Source organism: Chenopodium album, chromosome 23, assembly GCF_948465745.1.
Source record: "Chenopodium album chromosome 23, dcCheAlbu1.1, whole genome shotgun sequence".
NCBI classification, from domain to species: domain Eukaryota; kingdom Viridiplantae; phylum Streptophyta; class Magnoliopsida; order Caryophyllales; family Amaranthaceae; genus Chenopodium; species Chenopodium album.
Window position 1 is genome coordinate 28,652,259 of NC_137856.1, and position 22,561 is coordinate 28,674,819.

General features: G+C 36.3%; 1 protein-coding gene across 2 annotated transcripts; it reads left to right on the forward strand.

Annotated features, from left to right (window-relative positions):
* Positions 1-3,962: 3,962 nt before the first annotated feature.
* LOC145608019 (cysteine protease ATG4-like) lies at positions 3,963-13,823 on the forward strand. Of its 2 annotated transcripts, none has more exons than XM_081663620.1 (9): positions 3,963-4,185; positions 4,320-5,021; positions 5,104-5,189; positions 5,287-5,337; positions 5,596-5,951; positions 6,879-7,020; positions 11,381-11,436; positions 11,519-11,589; positions 13,338-13,823. In XM_081663620.1, exons 2-9 carry the CDS (start codon positions 4,481-4,483, stop codon positions 13,538-13,540), a joined length of 1,506 nt encoding a protein of 501 aa, XP_081519746.1. In that variant the 5' UTR covers positions 3,963-4,185; positions 4,320-4,480; the 3' UTR covers positions 13,541-13,823. The 2 variants fall into 2 exon arrangements, with proteins under 2 accessions (XP_081519746.1, XP_081519747.1); XM_081663621.1 differs by having other exon boundaries at positions 3,970-4,185; positions 6,882-7,020.
* The last annotated feature ends 8,738 nt before the right edge of the window (positions 13,824-22,561 follow it).

The window sequence follows — 22,561 nt, forward strand, 5'->3', positions numbered from 1 at the left end:
GAAAAAAAATAGAGGAGAGAGAAATCAGAAATTATGAATTGTAAGAGGAGGAGATGAAAGATCTCAATCAATGGTGATCAACAATGGTAGGTGATAAAGAAATTAAATGAATTGAAAAACAAAATAATGAATTAATTTAAGAGAGAAAATAAAAGAGAGAGTAGATTTTTTCTTTTTGGTGTGAAAGAAGGGAGAAGAAGAGAAAGAAGATGAGGAGAAAGAAACCAGAAATTAAGGAAGTATGAGGGAGGAGAAGAGAGGAGAGAGAAAATATTGAGAGAGAATAATTTATAAGAAGAAAGCTATAGCTGGCAACTAATAACTACGTGGCATCAATTCATTGGTGGTGGACACAGTTTAAGGTACACCGTGGTGTATCTTATAATTTGCCAACCAAGCTACCGTATTGGTGAGACTCTATTTTGCATCGCCACCTTGTGAAATGAGGGATAACTCAAGCAGTTAGAGCTCCCCTTTCGGTTTTAGGAGATCTTGGAATCGATTCTCATCATCCGTCCATGTAGCTCTTTAAACAACAATAACAAAAACAACAAAAAAAACACTTCGCCACCTTGTTGTAAAATAGGAGTCGCATGTCAAATTTTCACAATTTGACGTGACACGAAATTCAAATGTATAGGGGCCAATTATGAAATTTTACAAATTTTAGTGGTAGCAAAGGATCCAACACCACGTCAAACACTCAAGTCAGAACAACATTAGTAAGGGCCTGTTCACATTTACTAAACTGAGCTGAATTGAACTAAACTGAACTGATTGGAGCTGAACTGAACTGAACTGAGCTGAAATGAATATTTTATGAGAGAGGGAAATTAGGAGCTGAACTGAACTGAATTGAACTGATTGGAGCTAAACTTAACTGAACTGAAATTAAGTAAATGTGAACAGGCCCTAAGACTCATTTTAGGGGGGGGGGGTGTTCTATTCACACTAGGTAAAGAAAATTTAATAAGAAAGGAATGGAAAGGGAAAGAAAAATAAGAATGGGATGGGGATATAAAGAAAATTAAGAGGTTAATTTCAATGTACTTTATTAGTTTTATATAAGTCGACATGTTTTGACATAAGTTGCATTATTTTTTTTTTTTTTTTTTGTGATTTATATATTTAAAAAAATCATATGATGTCTTGATATAATATAATTTATTAGTTTTTCTTATTGATGATAATAGGAGATAATAATGTTTGAAAAATGCATTGACACATGTCCAAAAAGAAATGTGTCAACTATCAACTATTATGAAACGAAAAAAGTAAAATGTTTGGCCATTCAACCTCTCCCTATCTCTCACGCATTTCCTTCACCACATTTTTCTTCATTCACTCTTATGGTGGCAACAACGAAGAGTTTTTTTAAATAGCAAAATAGAGTGATAATTTGATATCAAATCTTAAAATAAATCCTAGGAAATTTTCACATTTGCTACCAGCCTACCACTAAAAACACCACGCTTCACATTTGCTACATGTTTAAATTTTTTTTTTTTTTTATTTTACTACCACCTAAAACAGAGTTTGTTAAAAATCACTACCACATGCCTTATTCTGTTACTATTTCCGTTAGTGGGCCCACTCCACCGTTTAGCCACCCCTCCAACCACCTTGCAGCCACCCCTCCTCCTCACTGCCACCCCTCACCTCCCCCCTCCCCCTGCCGGCGCCGGCGCCGCCGCGCGAACCCACCCCCTCCCTTTCCCCCACCAATCCCCCTTTCCCCGTTCTTGAGCTCACCACCCCCTTTCCCCTTCCCTCCACCGGAAATCGGCCCCCCTCCCCTGATTCCCCCACTGAAATCGACCCCCTCCCCTTCCCCTACCCTTTTCGGCCGTCCCTAACCCTAAACCACCACCCCAAAACCACCCTAAACGAATTTTAGGGTTTCGTTTGTGGTGGTTTTGGGGTGGTGGTTTAGGGTTAGGGACGGACGAAAAGGGTAGGGGAAGGGGAGGGGGGTCGATTTCGGTGGGGGAATCAGGGGAGGGGGGCCGATTTCCGGTGGAGGGAAGGGGAAAGGGGGTGGCGGTGGTGGTCTGGGTTTGGGGGTGTCGGCTTTGCAATTTTGGGTGGGGAAAAGGGAAGGGGGGAGGTCGCCGGCGCTGGCCGAATCTTTAGGCGCCGGCTACCGGAAGGGGGGAGGGGGAGGGTGGCAGATTAGGGGAGGGGGTGGGTGGGGTTGCTGGTTTTTTTTATTTTTATTTTTTAAAAATCTTTTTAATTTTTCTTTTTTTTTTTAATAAACTTAACGGAAATCCTAACGGATTCCGTTAAGTGGTAGTGATTTTTAACAAAGTCTGATTTAGGTGGTAGCAAAGTAAAAAAAAAAAATTTAAACAGGTAGCAAATGTGAAGCGAGGTGTTTTAGGTGGTAGCAAATGTGAAAATTTCCTAAATCCTAGCAACGTCAATTCGAACCAATTATGGGTAGGGTCCAACAATTTCAAGTTGAAACATGCAAATTGCTTAAGTGGATTAGGTTGAAATTGATTATCTAATAGAGCTGAGTCGTATCCAATATATAGGGCTTGCCCCAATTAATCTTCATGATTGACATAATTTGTCAATCATATTCTCCACCTCAGCTTTTTTGACCCCCCACTCGATGAATCAGCAAGATGAAGCATCATTTTATTTGACACTGTATCATACTACAATTGGGTTACTTGACAATATCCATTGAAAAGCTTCTTACTCTTTCTTGCTCCATTAAAGCTTCATCAACCTCCACCCCTCCATTGAAGCTAGCTTCCCCATCGATCTCCACCACCATTGAAGATTCTCCGATCTCCATCCACCTTCCCCAATCTTAAACGAAAACTCTATGAATAAAGGGTGAAATTAATGGCATGGTCAACCCCTAAGGGTAGGGGTGACCTTGTCCTCCATTCAAGCTCCCTCTATTGAACTTGTTTTTCGAAGATGGGTCGTTAATGGTAGAACTGAGGTCGTCGATGGCGAAGAGAGGAGATGAAATATATATGACGGTGGTTGTGATGATGGTTTTGGTCGTGGTGGTGTTGGAGTGCTTCCACGTTTGACATCGCCGATCGAGTGATAAGCTCTTGTCTTGGAAGTTGCCTATGAGGAAAGAGAAAGTTGGATGGAAAATGTTATTGTTAACGGCGTGAATTATGTAACTGTGAGCTGGAGTAGTGACATGGCAAGAATGCCAACTGTTAACGACAAATTTACAATGTCGTCCCTAATTAAATGATGGAAACCTCATTTACACCTTATGATTGACAATTTTTGTTGATCAAGAAGATCAACCAGTATTTCCTCATTAAAGGGCACTTAGTACCTCTAGCTACTATGTGTTTGATATTCAACGTACATTTTCTTTTTCACCAATTCTCTAACAAGAGTTTAATGAGATTCGACTTCTGAGTTCACACCTAAAAGTCAGAAAACTAGCCAATTACTACAGCTTCTTATGAGTCCTATCGCACTTAGGGATGACAATCTAGTCCGGATCCGACCTTACTCCGCCCCGATCCGAGGTAAAAAATATCCGCTTCGAGTCCAAGAAAAAAGTAATCCGAGTCCGACTCCGTTAAAATAATCCGACTCCGAGTCGGAGGAGGGTCAGAGTTGGATCCTACAAAAAATCCGAGAAAAAAAATCCAACTCCGACAAATGTCTGACTTTAACAGATTATCCGACTTTGATGGATTATCCGACTCCGACTCCAATAGATAGTGGATTTTTGTGTGGGTCATGGTGGCATTGGGTGTGGGTTGTAAAGGCCCGAATAGCCCAACATCTCAAAGTGTATTGAATAATGAAAAAAACTCGGAGTCGGGTCGGATCGGAGACGGAGTCGGAGGTCGAATATTGAAGTCGGAGTCGGAGTCGGATTTAACCTCCGACTTCCTGTCGGGTCGGAGTCGAATTTAGCATAATCCGCTCCGAGTCCGACCCATTGCCATCCCTAATCACACTCCGTATAATTGTATTGGGTATGGGAGACTTGTACCCGGGAACACAACACCTACAATACAAGTATTTGATGAATTTCATCACCGCAATAATTTTAACGGAGCGCACATTGCGTTGCGTATAATAATACCACTTCTCCCTTCCAAGGGGAAATCAACGCCCAACTCCTTCACGCCATTCTCTCTCCTCCTTCTTCCCCAATTTCTCCTCCTCGCCGGCGAAATCAAGGTAATCTACTTTCTATCTCCTCTCTCTATCAATTCCTTAATCAAAAATTTCTTCAATTTCTTTTCCTCTGATTATGATTTGCGATTTCAATTCCTAAGAAATTGCTGTTGTTCTTTGCAATTTTCAATTTTCAGGTGATTTTCCGCTGTTATTGAGATCATTGTTTCGGCAACGGGTTTAAATTGGATAAATTAGGTTTTGAATTGTTTGTGCTTAATTGAAGCAGAGTTAGGTGATTGATTGATTAATTTGAGTAGTATGATCATCAGCTATGATTCAAGTAGAATTCTAGGTGATGAAGAATTTGTTTGAGAGAACTGGTACTGCAAATTCAACATCTGGTACTAGTTCTTCTCCAAATTCCCCTAAATTTAATTGCATTTCTTCTAATTCTTCCAATCACAAGTCTTCATCTTTATCATCCTCATCAACTAAGGCTTCTTCGTTGTTGTCTGGAATTGTTGTTTCCGCTTTCTCGATTTTTGAGCCTCGGGTAGAGGAGAGTGTAAATCTGAGTTCGAGTTCGACTTCGAGTTCTTCTCGTGAGAAAAAGGGGGTTGGAACTAAGACTAAGATTAGTACTTGTTGTAGTAGTAGTAGTAATGGGTGGGCGGCTGCTGTAAAGAGGGTTATGGCGAGTGGATCGATGAGGAGGATTAGGGAGTCCATGTTCGGGTTTAATAAGTCTAGTGCTGTCACTTCTACAAGTGATATTTGGTTGTTGGGTGTTTGCTATAAACTTGATGATGCCATTGGTGGTGATCCTGTTAGTAGCAGTGGCTTTGCTGCATTTGTCGAGGATTTCTCATCGAGGATTTTGATGACGTATAGGAAAGGTTCGATTAGTTTTTGAAAATATGACCTTGATTAAGGTAATTAAAAGTATTGTGATTGATTGTTATTATTCTTGTATTGCAGGGTTTGATGCCATTGGGGATTCAAAGTATACTAGTGATGTTAATTGGGGTTGCATGCTTCGAAGCAGTCAAATGCTTGTTGCCCAAGTGAGTACATAATTTTTATCTCTAGCTAAATTAGTTAGCTTTCTCGGTTGTATTATTCAAATATTGTGAAATACGGACTAAATTTTAATTTGTGCAGGCATTGTTGGTTCATCGGTTCGGGAGGTCTTGGAGGAAATCTATGAATAAGGTGAGATCAAATGGCTTAAGTTGTTTTTGTGCATTATATCATTGATGACAAGGCATTTGATTTTCAAACTTTAGAGTGAATATATATATGCCTTTGGTTACTCACTTGTAATAGAATCTATATCCATATATTGCTCAATAGTCAATAGTCTCAATAGTCATATAAATATACAAAAAAAGTGGAAATGGGTAATTAAAGTCTATATTATGGTATATTTTGAATGGTAGATGCTGTGGTAATGATATTCATATGATGCAGCAAATTGATCAAGGGTACATTGAAATCCTACACGATTTTGGTGATTCTGAAGAATCAGCATTCTCTATCCACAAGCTTCTAGAAGCTGGGAAGGGTTATGGCCTTGCTGCTGGGTCATGGATAGGTCCCTATGCCACATGTCGTGCATGGGAAACTCTGGCCCGCACTGGTAAAGCAGTGCCAATGGCAGTCTATATTGTTTCTGGTGATGAAGATGGTGAACGAGGTGGGGCTCCCGTTGTCTGTGTAGAAGATGTATCTGGCTGCTGCCGTGAGCATTCAGGTGGTGGAGCTGATTGGACGGCTATTCTGCTGCTGGTTCCTCTAGTACTTGGACTTGATAAACTTAATCCCAGGTTACTTATGTTTTACAAGTTATCCTAAATATGCAAATTTTAAATCTTTACCTGTAAATTAGTGTATCTCATTATTAGAATGTGAATCCAAAAACCCCAAATCTTGGTACATATTATTGAAGATTTCAAATTCTTAATATTTTGGGATGTCCTCATGAGATGAGAATTCTTATTTTGTTAAGTTTCTTTCTGGATCTTGATATAGCTAATTTAACCACCTTTAAGCTGCATAATAAGTTAGAACCTTTGGAGACACAAGCTAGAAGGTCGGAGTGTTTGGAAAGTAGTGTTAAAACTTCAAAGCTTCTACTTTTCTTTTGACTTTCAAAGGACACCTAATTCTAGTGAATACTATTTTTTTTTTTTTTTAATCCCTGCTTAATCTTATGGTTTATGATTTTGATCTATGATCTAAGTTTCTTGTCCAATTTCACAATAATGTGGGTCAATTATTGGCTGCACAATCCTTTGTATGATTGTGAGACATTATTACAATCTGCTGATTGTTTACTTGTTGCTATGATAATCTATGCAACTATTTATGTTGTTATACTTTTATTTTGTATTTTACTCCCTTCACTTCATAATAATTAACATAATGGATGGGAACATAATAATAATTATCTAGTGATTCTATTTTGTATCATTAAAAAATGAGACATGTGAGGGTGGGAAAAATTAGTGGATTATGTTGGGTGAGGTAAATACATTTTATGATAAGTGTTTTTTGTCCATGTGACCATGTATGGTAGTTTGTTAATTATTTTGAAACGGCCGAAAGAGGAAATTGTGTTAATTGTTCCAAAACAGAGGGACTAGTTTTCTTGATCAAGTATGACTTCATTGGGTGTGTGTGTGTGTGTGTTTAAAAATTGTTTATTTTGCATCGATATTGTTTATTTTGCATTGATTATTCTATTGTTTCAGCAGGTATGTTCCTTTATTGGGTGCTACATTTACATTTCCCCAGAGTCTTGGCATTTTGGGTGGGAAGCCTGGTGTTTCAACTTACATTGTTGGCGTGCAAGATGAAAATGCGTTCTATCTTGATCCCCATGAAGTTCAACAGGTACTTATGCACTGTTATGTCATTTTGTGGCATCTATTTGATTGATTATGTCTCGAGGATGTTTTAGAGTTAAAGCAGATAGTTTGGCATGATGTTGTTAAGATCACAATTCAAATTCAGTGTCTTAAATCTATCCTAAAATACACTACCAGATTCGAATTTAAATATTGTTAAAATTATACTTTCTTTGTTCCGAATTAATCTCATCACTTTAGCCTTTCTAAGATTTTAGACAGATTAGTTAATTTCAATTATTCTTGGTTTGCATAGGTACTTTTGTGTTAAAAAAAATAAGAAAAGAACAGAGAATAAGAGATTTATTAAATCATATCGGGTCCTACAAAGTGTTAAGAAATTACTATGTAGAATTTTAAAACCAAGTACAATTGAAAAATTACAAACTGAAATAGGACGAGATTACTCTATCCTTAGGATAATATTAGCCCTCCCATATACATGTTATCGGGAACACCTATGCTAATTTACCCCATGGATTCTCCTATTTATTATAATGAAAATTATAGCATAAGATTCATTCTCATTGGACATATTATGTGAAACGATTTAACGATGTATGAAAAAAAAGAAGAATGAAAACTGATGATTAACATTGCCAAATTAAAAAATTATGTAGAGATTGGCATGGCAGTTATTAATCCCAAGTCATTCAACTCTATTCGAAAAACCATCAATATACTTGATTACAAAATAAAAATTAAATTAATCAGCAATGTTAATCCTAGTGCTAAGTCATTGATTAGTTAATATATCGATAAAAATACTACTAATCAAATCACTAGCATAGCTATAATCAAGCCCAATATTATAGATCAAAATAATTTAATTACATATGGCACACACAAATTAATAAATAAATCCAAGCTTTTATTTTCTTTCCATGTGAGAGATCTTTTCCTCACTCCAAGACTCATACCATTTGAAGACTACTTAAAACAATCTCCCACTTAGTCTTCAAACTAACAAGTGTATAATGAAAGTATCTTTCGATTTGAACTTTCACTTAGTGATACCTTAAGACTCTAATGAAATTAGTGGAAGCTAAAATGCTTTTGAGTCACAATTTTTAGTGTTTAAATCGGAGTTACCTCACACACAATTGTTTTGTATGACGTATCCAAAACAAGGTAGCATTATTATGGCCATGTGTTCTCCTGGATTCATAGATATTTACAAGAGATTAAGTACATACTTTTGGTAGAAGCAGCACCACTTCTTATATCTATATAGGTGAATTCCTGCACTAAATAATAAATATCTTAGTGCAAACCAATCAATTATCAACTATTTGTAATTATCACGTTGAACCTTGTAATCATGGGTATTCTCAAATATAAGGTTTGGTTTTCATTATTGCTAATTTAATCACATGGGCCTCAAGCCCATCTCTCTCGGCTTGTTCCATGAACCATATCCCTTAGAATACCTTTAATGAGAGCATAAAAATCCAACCACTTGTGGATTTGTTATCTTTATCATTTGATATCCGAGCATCAATGTATGTATTACAGGTGGAAAATTGCCATAATGCAAAACATATTTCTTAGTTCTTTTCAAGTACTACGTAAATCATAATTTTTTCCAATTGCATGCCAATGTTCTGTACTAGGATTGCTAGTAAGAGTTTGCAAATAGCAAATGCAATATTTGGTCTAGTACAATGAGTAGCATACATCAAGCTACCTATTACACTAGCATACTCTAATTGTGCAACAACTCTTCCACAATTGTTACTAAGTTTACATGATGTATCATATGGAGTATTAAACCTCTAAAGCTTAAATGCTCAAATTTCTTAGGCATCTTCTCAACATAATGAGACTATCTAAGAGAATAACCCCCACTATTTCTTTTAACTTTGATATACAAAATAGTATCATTTTCATTTAAGTCCTTCATCTTAGAGCATGAACTTAAATAATCCTTGGTTTCATTTATGCCTTTCATGTTCCAAAAATCAACATATTGTCAACATAAAGACAAAAAATGATACCATAATCCTTTGTAAGCTTAGAATATATACATCTATCTGCAGAATTATGCACAAAACCATGAGATAAAACTATAGAATCTAATTTTTCATGCCATTGCTTATGAGCCTATTTATAACCATACAATGATTTAAGTAATTTGCAAACTTTTTGTTCATTTTCAAGAAGTACAAACCCTTGTGGTTGTTTCATGTACACCCCCTATTGTTGTAAGTAATCTTCAAATGGTTTGAGTCTTAGAGTGAATAAAAATTCTTCCATATGGAAAGAAAGTAAAAGCTTGGATGTATTTATTGACTTGTATGTGCCATATGTAATTTAATTAATTAAGGCCTATAGTATTGGGCTTGGTCATGGCTATGCTAGTAGTTTGGTTAGTAGTATTTTTATTAATATACGAATTATTTACTAATCAAAGACTTAGCACTGCGGCACGCGCACGGTTAATTAAATTGGATTAACATTGCCGATTAATTTAATTTTTATTTTTTAATTAATTTTATTGATGGTTTTTCCAGATAGAATTGAATGGTAGTTATTTTGGGATTAATATATGCCATGTCAATCTCTATATATGATCGTTTAATTTTTAATCATCCATTTTTATTCTTCTTCTTCTTCTTTTTTTTTTTTTTTTTACACAACGTTTTACATAATATGTCCATGGAGGATGAATTCTTATGTTGTATTTTTCATTGTGGGGGCAAATTAGCATAGGTTATATGTATATGGGAGGGCTAATAATTCCTAAGGACAGGGTAATCTCATCCTATTTTTGTTTGTAATTGTTCAATTGTATTTAGTTTTAATTTTCTATCTTGTATTTTCTTAACACAAAGTGAAATTGTGGATGATAAAAAGTTATCATAAAAGGAATAAAGCAAAAGTGAGTAAAACTTAGAAAAACAGATGTAAATGGAAAGTGATTAGAAATTAGGAAAACGAAAGGAGTATTATTTTTAGTGATTGTGGATTATTTGTATTTTTATAATGAAGTGTTGCAACTTGCAAGCTGGAGTAGAATTGTATGATTATATAACAATTTAAACATTTGAAGTGTTAATATCTTAATACTATTTTATGTTCTAGTGATTTGGTTTTACCGACAAATTTAAGTTAAAAAATTGAATTTATGGTTAAGTTTAATTTTTTTTTTTTTTTTTTTCAAATTTACAAAATCTAAGCTCTTATAATTTTTTCTTTTTCCCTCATTTTACTTGCTCTATTTGACAAAAAAATTACCAAATGTGGGAGAGCTTTTTGGTCATATGGGCCAGTTTGGATTTTGGTCAATCAGACTAGTAAATTGAGATGGAGACAGAATGTACTTTATCATATCTTGATACGTAGTGTTATAAATGACATTTTATTACTTTAAATATGATTTTTAATATTTATTTACATTCACGTTTTTAGCAAATATATAAAAACTAACAATTCTACAACTCTGAATCAATTCTAAGCTCAATTTTCCAAATCATGTGCTGCTTTTACTTCGTTTGGCTAAATTTACAACAAAAATGGTTAAGAGAGTTAGTAGGCAAGTAAGATTGTTTCAAAGAATGCTTTGATTACAATGTTCAAATGAATGATAGTGCCTATGTGCAGGCCTTCTTGCTCCTAACTATAGAATGTTCTTAATTTATAATCTCCACTTACTCTCAAGAATCTTTCCTCCTCCAAAGGAACATACATACTAGAAAGTTTATACATACTTCCTTACAAATATGTACTAGTGTTAGACGACTCCTAGCCAAAACCTTCTACACAAGAATGCACAAGTAGAGCAGTCTAGAACCTTTCAAAAAGCACCACAAACTAGGTTGTTCACAAAGTGTACTTACGTTTACTTATCTTGGAAATCTGCCCTTACCATTATCTTCATTGGTCCAAAATATGGGGGACCCCAAATTTTAAGCCATTAAAAGCTTGTTTGGCCCACCAAACGTCCCGTTATTATGTTATTGTCAAGTGGTTGCTCACTGGCAATGCAAAGCATATAAAAAATAAATCCTACTAGTCAATATTTCCTGAAAATCTGATTGTCTCTCTACTCCTTGTCAATTTATTCCTTTCCTTTGGTCTATTTGTAATCATATATTTATACTTTCTGCTTTCTTGTATATAAATTACGAATGCAACCATGATAAATGAAATCCTCTTTCTACACTTTAGAAGTGAGTGAAATATTGTGATTTTAGATTTTGCTTTTGCCTATCTTTTTTGTTTGCCTTTATTCTTTTGACATTGGACCAGAATATGCCGGTAGCTTATTTTTACTTCTGTTATTCTTGCATAAATTGAGTTTGATAACAAGTTTTAGCTCTCACTGTGCTTGTATTGCCTTGCAGGTGACTAATATTACAAAAACTGACCTAGAGGCTGATACTTCATCATTCCACAGCAAGTAAGAGTTATACTGAGAGGTTGATGTCCTTGTTATCTTGGATTTCCTTGACTTAGTTACTCATTTACTTAATTTGCATCAGCGTGATCCGACATATTCCTTTGGAATCTATTGATCCCTCATTGGCGATTGGATTTTACTGCAGAGACAAAGGTACTCACTATGTCTTTAATTTCATAATCTGGTCCATGGTAGTGTTCGGTTTTTTGGTTGTCTGTTGCAAATGTAATTAAACAAGGCCAGATCCTTTCTATATGAGACGGTTAGTCTGGCGCTATTTGTTCTTGGTGATTTTGGGTACCCAAGAGTAGTCCCATAATCAATAGTTTCGTCATCCAAGCCAATATCAGCTCCATAGTGTTTCCAGGGCAGATGCTAGACTGGTCACTTATAGTATAAGTCAACTAGGACAATTTGTGAAGTTGGATATGCCTCTGCTTGTGTAATGGGTTCCAGGGCCTTTATGTGGCTGCTAGAGGAGAGTCCATTATGAGTTCATTCAAGATCTTAAAATGAGCTCAAACATTTTCTCATGAAAGAACTATTATAATGGTGGATATTAAAAAAGTGGCTTATGAAGTTCAAGTTGGAAAAGTAACTATGTTTACATGAAGGACTGTAGTTGGTGGAGATGGCATAAATAGTACTTCATATTTAGTATTTGCATATAGAAGATTATATCTTTAGAACTTGGAGTATTAGGTAAATTAGCACTGACTGACATTAAGATACTAACCTCACCTATTTAAAGGTTCTAGCCATAATTGACAGTCAGTGTGTGTCGAGATGCTAGTTCTTGGTATCAGCAAGCAGGGAATTGATCTCCAAAGGTTTTGACTTTTAACCGCTGCTCTCCAGGGCTTGAAAAGTTATAATTGAATCTGTTAGATCTTTGACTCTTGAGAAGATTTGTCCATTTGCGCTACAAGAGAGCCGTATATTCCCCCTGCTGCCTCTCCACAATCAAATTTTCTGACTCCTCATCCCATTCCTGCTGCTCCCTCGCTCTATTTTTCCTCATTCTCTAGGAGCTATAAATATCTGTTGTCCACAAAAGGGAAGCTCACCTACATTGGTTGAGAACACCAGTACCTCCCTGGAACTAGTGGAATGGGAGCTACATTTTTACAAAGGAAGCAAATTTTTAAGACATTGATGTCATTACTAGCCTTCCCATTCATTGCGAGAAATTCCTCACAATTTTCATGGGGTCCATTTTGGTACCTTTAGAAGTAAAGACATTGTAAGCTTTAAGTCATTTAAATGAACTAGATACTTCTGTTGGAGTAGATAGTCTGCTCAGATTCTTCTTTTCCTCTCTACAATTAATTTCTTAGGGTTAAATGTGTATCGGTAAAGTTAAAACATATATGTCTACAACGTATTATATGCCAAATACCGCAAATCTACAATCTAACTTTTAAACAAACTCCCTGGTTGTGTAGAATCTGAGATTAAATAATTTATAAAGGTTAATTAGGTAACCTATTGCGGGGGGATGGGAGGTGGGTTAGTTGCGGGGATATTTTTGCTGCTTTCTTGATACAGAGGAGTCAAATACTTTGTAGTGACTGGTAACAAGATCTGTGTGGCTTTATTTTGTTAGATTATGGGTGAGAGAAATTCTTATGTACAGTACCTGAAAGTGTAGTTCTGTGTTTTGACATATTGCTGAAATTTTAGATTCCAGAGCCCTTTAAGTTGAATCTAGAAGCCTCCATAAACAATAGGTTAATGTCGCTTTTTCATGACCAAAGAATTTTTATTAGGTTCTACTGTTTTAATGTTTAACAAGATCAAATAGCTTTTGGTTAATGATATAAGAAAAGGAGGTTATTAAAAAAAAATGCTTATTATTATTATTTTTTTTTTTTTTTTTTTTTTTTTTGGTTTACTGTCAGATGACTTTGATGATTTCTGCTCTCGAGCTTCTAAGCTAGCCAACGAGTCAAATGGTGCTCCGCTATTTACTGTGACACATAGCCGTAACTCCCCTAAGACAGCCAGTCAACATGATATGGGCGCTGGTGAAAACCGCGTAGATGATTCATATGATATGCTGCATTCAAACGACGGGCAAGAGGACGATTGGCAACTTCTCTGAAGATGGATGGGTGCTGATACCTTAAAATCTGATTGGAACTGAAGCAATTGTGCAGGAGCTTGACAAGTTTAAATGTTTTTATCGTGTTTGTCCGTTGGTTGGTTGGCATCTCGTCCCACTTAAAACTTTAATTTGTTTTGTTTCAAGTAAATGAATCTTAGAAATTTCAGATCAGATAGTGAAATGTTAGCATCTGTAGAGGTATTTATCACATGTCATAACAGGTGTAAATTCGTTCATTTAATGGAAGGCGTATGATATCTTCATTTGTTTTTTTTGTAAATTTGGCATTTGCAGATTGTATTTAAATATTATGAGGTTGGTTCAGTTGATTGGGCTTTAAAGCATTCGGCTTCCTTTCCACTCCACTCGTGTTCGACTCCTCATCCCCCTTCCTCTTGGGCATTGCTATGATAGTTGTGCTTCATTGTGCTGTGTGTAATTTAATTTGTTTTAAGTTGTTGGTTTCTTCGGTTATTAGGGGCTTAAATTACTCAAAGTTTTTTTTTTTTTTTTTCAGTAAATTTCATTGAAAATTAGTGCCTGTCCTCTTTAGGTTTGTTTTATCAACATTGTCCTAAGAGTACTACGAAGACCTTGGCATTTGTAAGCTGGAGTTTAAAGAGTGTGATCTTTTCGCTTATAAGAATTTGTAAGCCATGAATATAAGTTGTACTAGTGTCTAATCTAATTAGCGCTTATTACGTATATTGTTGAATTGAACTTGGGTAGCTCTGATTGATCTTAAACTTACTTTCGATATATTTCAATAGTGATAAATGAAAAATCATAATCAAAGTGTATATGTACCACATAAAAAGCTTAAATTAACTCGATTGCTGGCATTTAGCTTTTGGACTTGAAGATTAATCCGACTAGGTCTAATCGAATCCTTTTTTAAGATACCAACATCTTTTCCTAGTGCTCAAATTGCTTGATTTTGGTATAAAGTCGAATCCAATTCACAATCAACTCTACTACGGACCTACCCTTGGCTCATCACTGTTGTTAAGGGTAGCCTGTAATGATTCAAAAAGTTATAAAAGATTATAATGGACCCTTGTAATCTTAAATTTTTATGAAAAATCACTTGCATCAATAATTGTTGCATCCTAAATAAAAAGTAGAAAAACAAAGAAGGGCTTCTAGATGAAAGGAACAAATCAGTAATATGTTCGGACGTTTTGTGTACACAGACAATTCTAAGCTGTCATTCTTCACCTCCCAAAAAAAAAAATCAATCAAAAAGTTAAACAGAAAATTATTTTTTTAATTATTTATTTTTATTTAAAAAAAAAAATCATATATCTTCTAGAAGAAAAGGGTTCACGTGCCCCAGCAAGTGATATGAATGTTAGTGTGTGTGACAAAAAGTGGTCCATGTCTTTTTCACCTTTGATGATTTCTGGATGACTTCTTCCGCAACTTCAGCCATACACTACATACTCACTATTTCAGATTACTTCAATTTTTTATACACACATAATTTGGATTTTGTACTTTCTGGATTAATCCAATTTTTTTTTTTTAATACGAGTACATGATAATACTCTATCCATTATTAAATACGAGTAGTTCTTTCCAAAAAAAATAAAATAAATACTAGTAGAATTATTTCACGTAGGAAAGATTGTGAGAATGTATATAAAAGAAAAAATAGTTACGGAGTATGAGAAAACTTATTACTATGTATAGCCGTAAGGAAATTGATAAATGTAGCTTGAATGTACATAATTTCAATCTTATTATAATCTGATTTTGTCATTATTTACTAAACTTAGATTTTTTTTCTTTTTTTTTTTTTTTTTTTTTTTTTAAGTTTAGTTCAGTAAAAATTAAGTTCCCACGAAAAAACTCCCTCGAAAGATAGGGTTTGCTCCCTTGCGAAAAAGGCCGTTCTTCGTCTCGAACGATTGGACTCTGGATTCATGGCAGAGGAATTGATTGAAAAGTGCTCGTCCCTTCGATTGGACGAGGATGATAGTAGTGTGATTGATCTTGGTGATATCGAAGGTCCGAAAACAGAGGAAAACCTTGAATTGCTGCTAGTAGGGAGATTGTGTACTGCTCGTCCCTATAATGTTGAGGCTTTCAAACGAACAATGCTGAAGGTCTGGGCTCCATCTGAGGGATTAATTATTAGAACTTTAAGCCCTAACCTATATGCATTCCAATTTTTCCATTGGCGTGACAAGGAGAAAATTTTTAAAGGAAGGCCATGGTGTTGGGAGAATCACCTGTTGGTTTTGAACGAGGTGAGGGGAGATGAACAACCTAACCAAGTGAATTTGCAATTCACTCCTTTTTGGGTGAGGGTGAGTAATTTACCTTTCAATTGTCGATCGGATGAATATGTCAAGGCCTTGGTGACAGGTTTAGGGGATTTTTTTGAGATGGAGGAGGATGCGCTTGGACTGAACAGATACAGGAGAGTTCGAATTTTGTGTGATGTGAACAAACCCTTGCGGAGATACCAGAAAATTCGAGACAGGGGAGGGAATGAATTAAAAGTAGATTTTAAGTATGAGCGTTTGCCATATTTTTGCTTTGCTTGTGGTGTTATCGGCCACTCTGAGAAAGATTGTCTTTCTGTTTCTGATGAAGAGAAGGAGAAGAAGTTGGGCTGGGGACTTTTCCTTCGTGCCTCTCCTAGGAAGGGAAGGGCGAAGGAAACTGAGGAGTTAGAGTTAGTTACAAAAGGCAAACGGCAGTTATTTGTAACCAAGGAAGCTGACCCGACTCTCAAGTGCATTGAACAACCAAGTGAGAACCTGACTACTTGTGATCGAGATAAGGGTGTGCTTGCTGTAATTGATGAAGTGGAGGTGGGGAGTGTAGGTGCTGCTATGATCAAGGAGGGAGGAGGTGCTAATGTGCAGGACTGTGGTCGTAGTGTTGGCACTCCTGAAGTCCAAGAACCAACTGGGAAGTCTGGTGGAGTGAGAGCTTTCAAGAGGATTGCCAGAGTTGGAGTAGGGACATCAGGTGGGAGTAGTAATTTGGAGTTGGGGCAGAAAAGGGGGGTTAGCTTGCTGAAGGATGTTCTCGAAGATGGGGTTGCAAATGAGGTGAAGCGTTCGAAGGTGGGTTTTGAATACCAAGATGATATAATGGCGGAGGTTGGCGTGGACCAACCCCGCCAGGTCCAATGAGTCTTTTATGCTGGAACTGCCGAGGGATGGGCAACCCTTGGTCAGTTCGTAGGCTCCGTAAGTGGAGCAATCTCTATGCCCCTGACATGGTGTTCATTTCGGAGACTATGATCAGTAAGTTGGTTTCGGAAGGTGTGAAAGATAGAATTGGCTATTCGAATGCTTTTGGTGTTTCGAGTGTAGGAAGGTCGGGTGGTATTTGCTTGTATTGGAATGCTGATAAGGTGGATTTTTCCCTTGTTTCTTTTTCACAAAACCATTTATGTGGGGATGTTACAAAGAGTGGGGTGAAATGGAGGTTCGTGGGGTTGTATGGGTGGCCGGACTCTTCGAATAAATATCGAATGTGGGAGCTCATTCAACACTTATGTGAGGGGAGTTCTTTGCCAATTATTTTTGGTGGAGATTTTAATGAAATATTAACGTATGATGAGAAGGAGGGGGGTTCGGATCGTGATAGAAGGGAGATGGCTAGTTTTCGTGAAGTCTTGGATACGTGCGAGCTTCGAGATATTGGCTTTCGGGGCCAATGGTGGACTTGGGAGAGGGGGGATGCTGTTGCCACTAAAATCAGGGAAAGGCTGGACCGTTTTGTTGCCTCTCCTTCATGGCTCAATCTCTACCCCGGGGTTTATGTGGAACACCTATTGAGATATTGTTCGGATCACACGCCCATCTTGACTCGTTTTGATGATAATGGTGCCCGAAAGAAGAAGAACAAAAGAAGATTTATGTTTGAGACAGCTTGGCTTCTCGACAAAGAGTGTGAAGAGACAGTACGCAAGGTGTGGTCTGATGGTGTTGGTGAGAATGTTGTGGTGAAACTTCTAACAGTTGGCAGCAAGTTGTTGGATTGGAGCAGGGAAAAATTTGACGATCTTGGGCGCAAAATTGAAGACATTGAAGCAGCTCTTCGGGCTGCTCAGCAGGCCGTGATTTCCCCAGCTAGTTGTGATGTGTGTGTTCGTCTTGAGAAGGAACTTAATGCCCTCCACGAGAAGCAAGAAGCGCACTGGTACATACGCTCTAGAGTGGCTGAAATTCGGGACGGGGATAAAAACACGAGTTACTTTCATCACAAAGCCTCGCAAAGGAAGAAAAAGAACACTATCAAAGGGATCTTTGATGAAGAAGGGGAGTGGCAGAGAGATGGTAAAAAGATTGAGAAGGTAATCACCAATTATTTTCAAGGTATTTTTGGGTCAGGTTTGCCTTCGGATTTGGGTATTGATGAAGTGTTGCAGCATGTTCAAAGCACAATTTCTACAGAGCAAAATCTCGATTTGCTCAAGCCTTATACGAAGGATGAAATTTTTGCGGCCCTTAATCAAATGCACCCCTACCTTTTTATTCTGGTGGCAGATGCTTTGTCTTTCATGTTGCAGAATAGAGTCTAGTCTGGGGTTCTTCATGGAGCAAGGGCAAGTCGTAATGGGCCGATTGTTTCTCATCTCCTCTTTGCAGATGATAGTCTTCTTTTTGCTAGAGCTAACCGACGGGAATGCGAAGCCATAGTTGATATCCTCAACAAGTACAAAGTTGCATCCGGGCAGAAAATTAATTATGAAAAGTCGGAAGTTTCCTTTAGCAAAGGTGTTAGACAAGGGCAAAGAGATGAGTTGATGAGTGTTCTGAATATGCGACAGGTCGATAGACATGAGAAGTACCTTGGGATACCTACGGTGGTTGGTCGTTCAAAAAAAGCTATATTTGCGGCTCTTTTGGATAGAATGTGGAAGAAGCTCCAAGGGTGGAAAGAGAAACTTTTATCTCGTGCTGGGAAGGAAGTACTTTTAAAGGCAGTCATCCAAGCTATTCCGACATATTTGATGGGAGTTTATAGATTTCCATGCTCGGTTGTTGAGAAGATTGGAAGTGCGATGGCTAGGTTCTTTTGGGGCCAAAAAGGTATGAGACGGAAGGTTCATTGGCGGAGTTGGGCAGCGATGTGTACACCTAAATGCCTTGGAGGGATGGGCTTTCGTGACTTGAGTGTCTTTAATGATGCTCTCCTTGGTAGGCAAGCATGGCGGCTTGTGTTCAAGGATGGCTCTCTTCTTAGTAAGGTCATGAAAGCTAAGTACTACCCAAATTGCGATTTTCTTGATGCATCTCTTGGCTATGCGGGTAGTTACTCATGGAGGAGCATATGGAGCTCAAAATCACTGGTTAAAGAAAGAGTTATTTGGCGCATAGGGAATGGTTCGACGGTGAATGTTTGGAGGGATCCATGGGTTGCGGATGAGCTCGGGAGATTCATTACAACTGAGCCTTGTGAAGGTATTAACCAGGTTAGCGATTTAATTGATTTTAGTCGCTTTGAGTGGAATGAGAACTTGATTTCTGCTCATTTTAATGAGAGGGATCAAAAGTGTATTTATTCTATTCCGCTTAGTTTGAGGGAGCCTAAGGATCTATTAACTTGGGCTTTTTCAAATGATGGGTTATATTCTACCAAAACTGCTTACATGCTTGGCAAAGGTTGTAATATGGATGATTTTCACCGTGTTTGGAGGACTATCTGGGGATTAGAAGTAACCCCTAAAGTCAGACACTTCCTATGGCGTTTATGTACAGGAACTCTTCCCACTCGTGCTCTCCTTGCTGAACGTCATATGCTCGAGGAAACTGCCTGCCCTTGGTGTGGGGATGCGATGGAATCAAGCTCCCACACTTTGTTTGACTGTCAGCGTGTTCAGGGGCTTTGGGAGGACAGTGGCTGTGCTGAACTGATCCAGAGGAGACCTGCTGATTTGTGCGAAATGGTGATGAGTTGGGAAGATGTGAATGTGAAGCTCAGGCAGCGAGTGGCTTTCCTTATGTGGTGCATTTGGGGGGAGAGAAATCTGAAGGTGTTTGAGGGCAAGTGCACTCCAAATGCTATTCTCTTGGCTCGTATGCAGAGGTATGTTGATGATTTTGGCGCCTATAGCAAGAAGATTTATACCCCTGCCCCTGTTAAGCGCACTCGCAGCAGCAATAGGTGGATTGCTCCTCCTAGTGGCATTGTTAAAGTAAATGCGGATGCGTCTTTAGCTGAAGAGGGTTGGGCTGGAATGGGTGCCGTGGTTCGTGATGGTGAAGGGAGGGTGCTGCTGGCTGCTTCCCGTAGAGTACGAGCTTGGTGGCCTCCTGAAGTGGCTGAAGCAAAGGCGTTGTGTTTTGCTGTTGGTGTTGCCAGGAAGTATGGGTATAAAGATGTCATTTTGGAAACTGATTGCCAAGTTATTGTGAACCGGCTTTCCAAGGGTGCGATTTACTTCTCTGATCTTGATGGAATTCTAGAAGATATCTTATTTTTATGTAATGATTTTTCTTCTTTTACTTGGGCTCATGTTAAGAGAGATGGCAATATCGTTGCCCATCATTTAGCTAAAGTAAGGCCTTTCGGTGTAGAGCAAGTTTGGGTGAATCATTGTCCCCCGGAAGTTGCTCCTTATGTACTTTCGGACACTTTGTCCATTGATTAATGATTACACCGTATGGTTCCCCTCAAAAAAAAAAAAAAAAAAAAAAAAAAAAAAAAAAAAAAAAAAAATATGTATTTGTTAATCGTTACGTACTTACCAATATTAGGTTAAAAGGCAAACGTTAAAATATTAGATTAAAACATTAATATAAAACATGATTGTTCAATGCATCATATTGTCCTACATTGTAAATTATTAGAAATTCAAAAAATGAAAAAATAGAGTTATATATCACTACCCTACATTGCATTGTATGGGTGCGCGAATGGATATGATTATGCATTCATCCTACATGAAAAAAAAAACAAAAAACAAAAACAAAAAAAAAAAACAAACACACACAAAAGACATTCATGCCATCAAAATAAGATGATTACCATCAATACCATGCATTATATTTATATTATATGGCAAATATATGCGGAGTAGTAAAATATATAAATGTAACGGATTACTCTACAAAATATTTGGTCTTATAACTTTTACTCAAGCATATAAGAGATATGTCCTCAAAAAAAAAAAAAAAAAAAAAAAAAAAAAAAAAAAAAAAAAAAAAAAAGCATATAAGAGATATTAATTGCTCTGAAAAAAATATATATATATGAGATATTAATTGTCAAGAAGTTAAAATAATACTCTTTTTTTTTGGTGCTTAGAGAGCCACAAGGGCGGGGGTGATGAGAATCGATCCCAGGACCTCTTGAAATCGGAAGGAAAGCTCTAACCAATTGAGCTATCTCTCACTCTCTACTCAAAATTATACATTGATTAATGTAAAAGTAAATTTTTTTTCTTTTTAATTATGTAAAATAGAGAGAGTATATATTTAGTTATTGCAAAAAAAAAAAAAAAAAATAAATAAATATCAAGTTAAATCAATGTATATATTTAGTTATTGCAAATAAATAAATAAATAAATAAATATCAAGTTAAATCAATGTATCAATTAAACATTAAAACACCAAGTTAAATCAATGTATCAACATCAATTGACACATTATATTACCCTAAACGGCTAAACCAATTTAAAAACAGAATAAATTATTAATTAATTAATTTGCGTATTTCATTACCCTACATTGTTGACTATCTGCATTCATGCTTCATGAGAACAATTTTTTTAAAAAAATTCTTCGTAATAAATTAATAAATAAATCCATGTGATAAAACTAAGATGATTAACCGAAACATTAATATATACGTTTACACACTTTCTTACACTCTCAATGACACACTTAAATTATCACATCAATGGAATGATTTATTTGTGTAATTGTCGTACACTTGTACGCTTCTCTTTAAATATACAATGCATTATGAAATACCAATTTTTTTCTTCATTATTCATTAGATTTTTTTTTTTCTTTCAATTTTTTACACTTCGATAACCGTAGATAAACGTCATTCCCACTATTTACAAAGCTTGTTTAATGTCCATGCAATGATTATTGATTTATTAAGATTTAATATTTTCTCTCCTTTACATTTTGATTTTTACACTATTCATATGCGAACTATTGAATCTAACATATTATAACTAATATTTAATTTAAAAAACTATATAAGTCACAACTTATTTTATAATTCATAATATTGATTTTTTGTTATTTTAATAATTAATACTTCCTCTGTTTTTTTTTTACTTAACATGTTTCATTTATCACATTTGTCAATGCAAAACTTTAACGATCAATAACTTTAATTCTACATAAGTAAAAAAATAAAAGTTATATATTATGATAGTAGCTATTGAGACGAATTCAAAAAGATCCAACATGAATATGTTTTTTCTTACATATTATTCACAAAACATGGTCAAAGGAGGGGTGGTGAACAGTGTAAAAGTCAAAGCGGGTCAAGTAAAAAAGAACGGAGGAAGAAGGCAATTAGGTATAAAAAGTCAAAATTATGCGTTGACATATAAGTATGGCCGGTGAAACTGTAAAATACTTAAAAGAGTGTATATTCGACTGCTAGTACAAACGAAGTAATCCCTTTCTCTCTTTTTTTGCCTTGTTAAATTTTGCTATGAAATTTTTTGTTTTTATTGGGTGAAATTCATAAGAGACAAACTTAATATGATAAAAAGTAATAGTTGTGAGAGAAAATTGGCGGTCTCATTAGGGTCTGTTCACTTCAACTTAATTTCATTTCAGTTTAGCTCCAATCAGTTTAGTTCAGCTCCTAATTTCTTTCTCTCATAAAATATTCATTTCAGTTCAGTTCAGTTCAACTCCAATCAGTTCAGTTCAGCTCCAATCAGTTCAGTTCATCAGCTCCAATCAGTTCAGCTCAGTTCAGTTCAGTAAATGTGAACATGTCCTAAGTCATTTGTGAAATAATTCCAAGACGACATGTTGAAGAATTAAATTTAGTCATTTTAATCTAAAATAAACCCT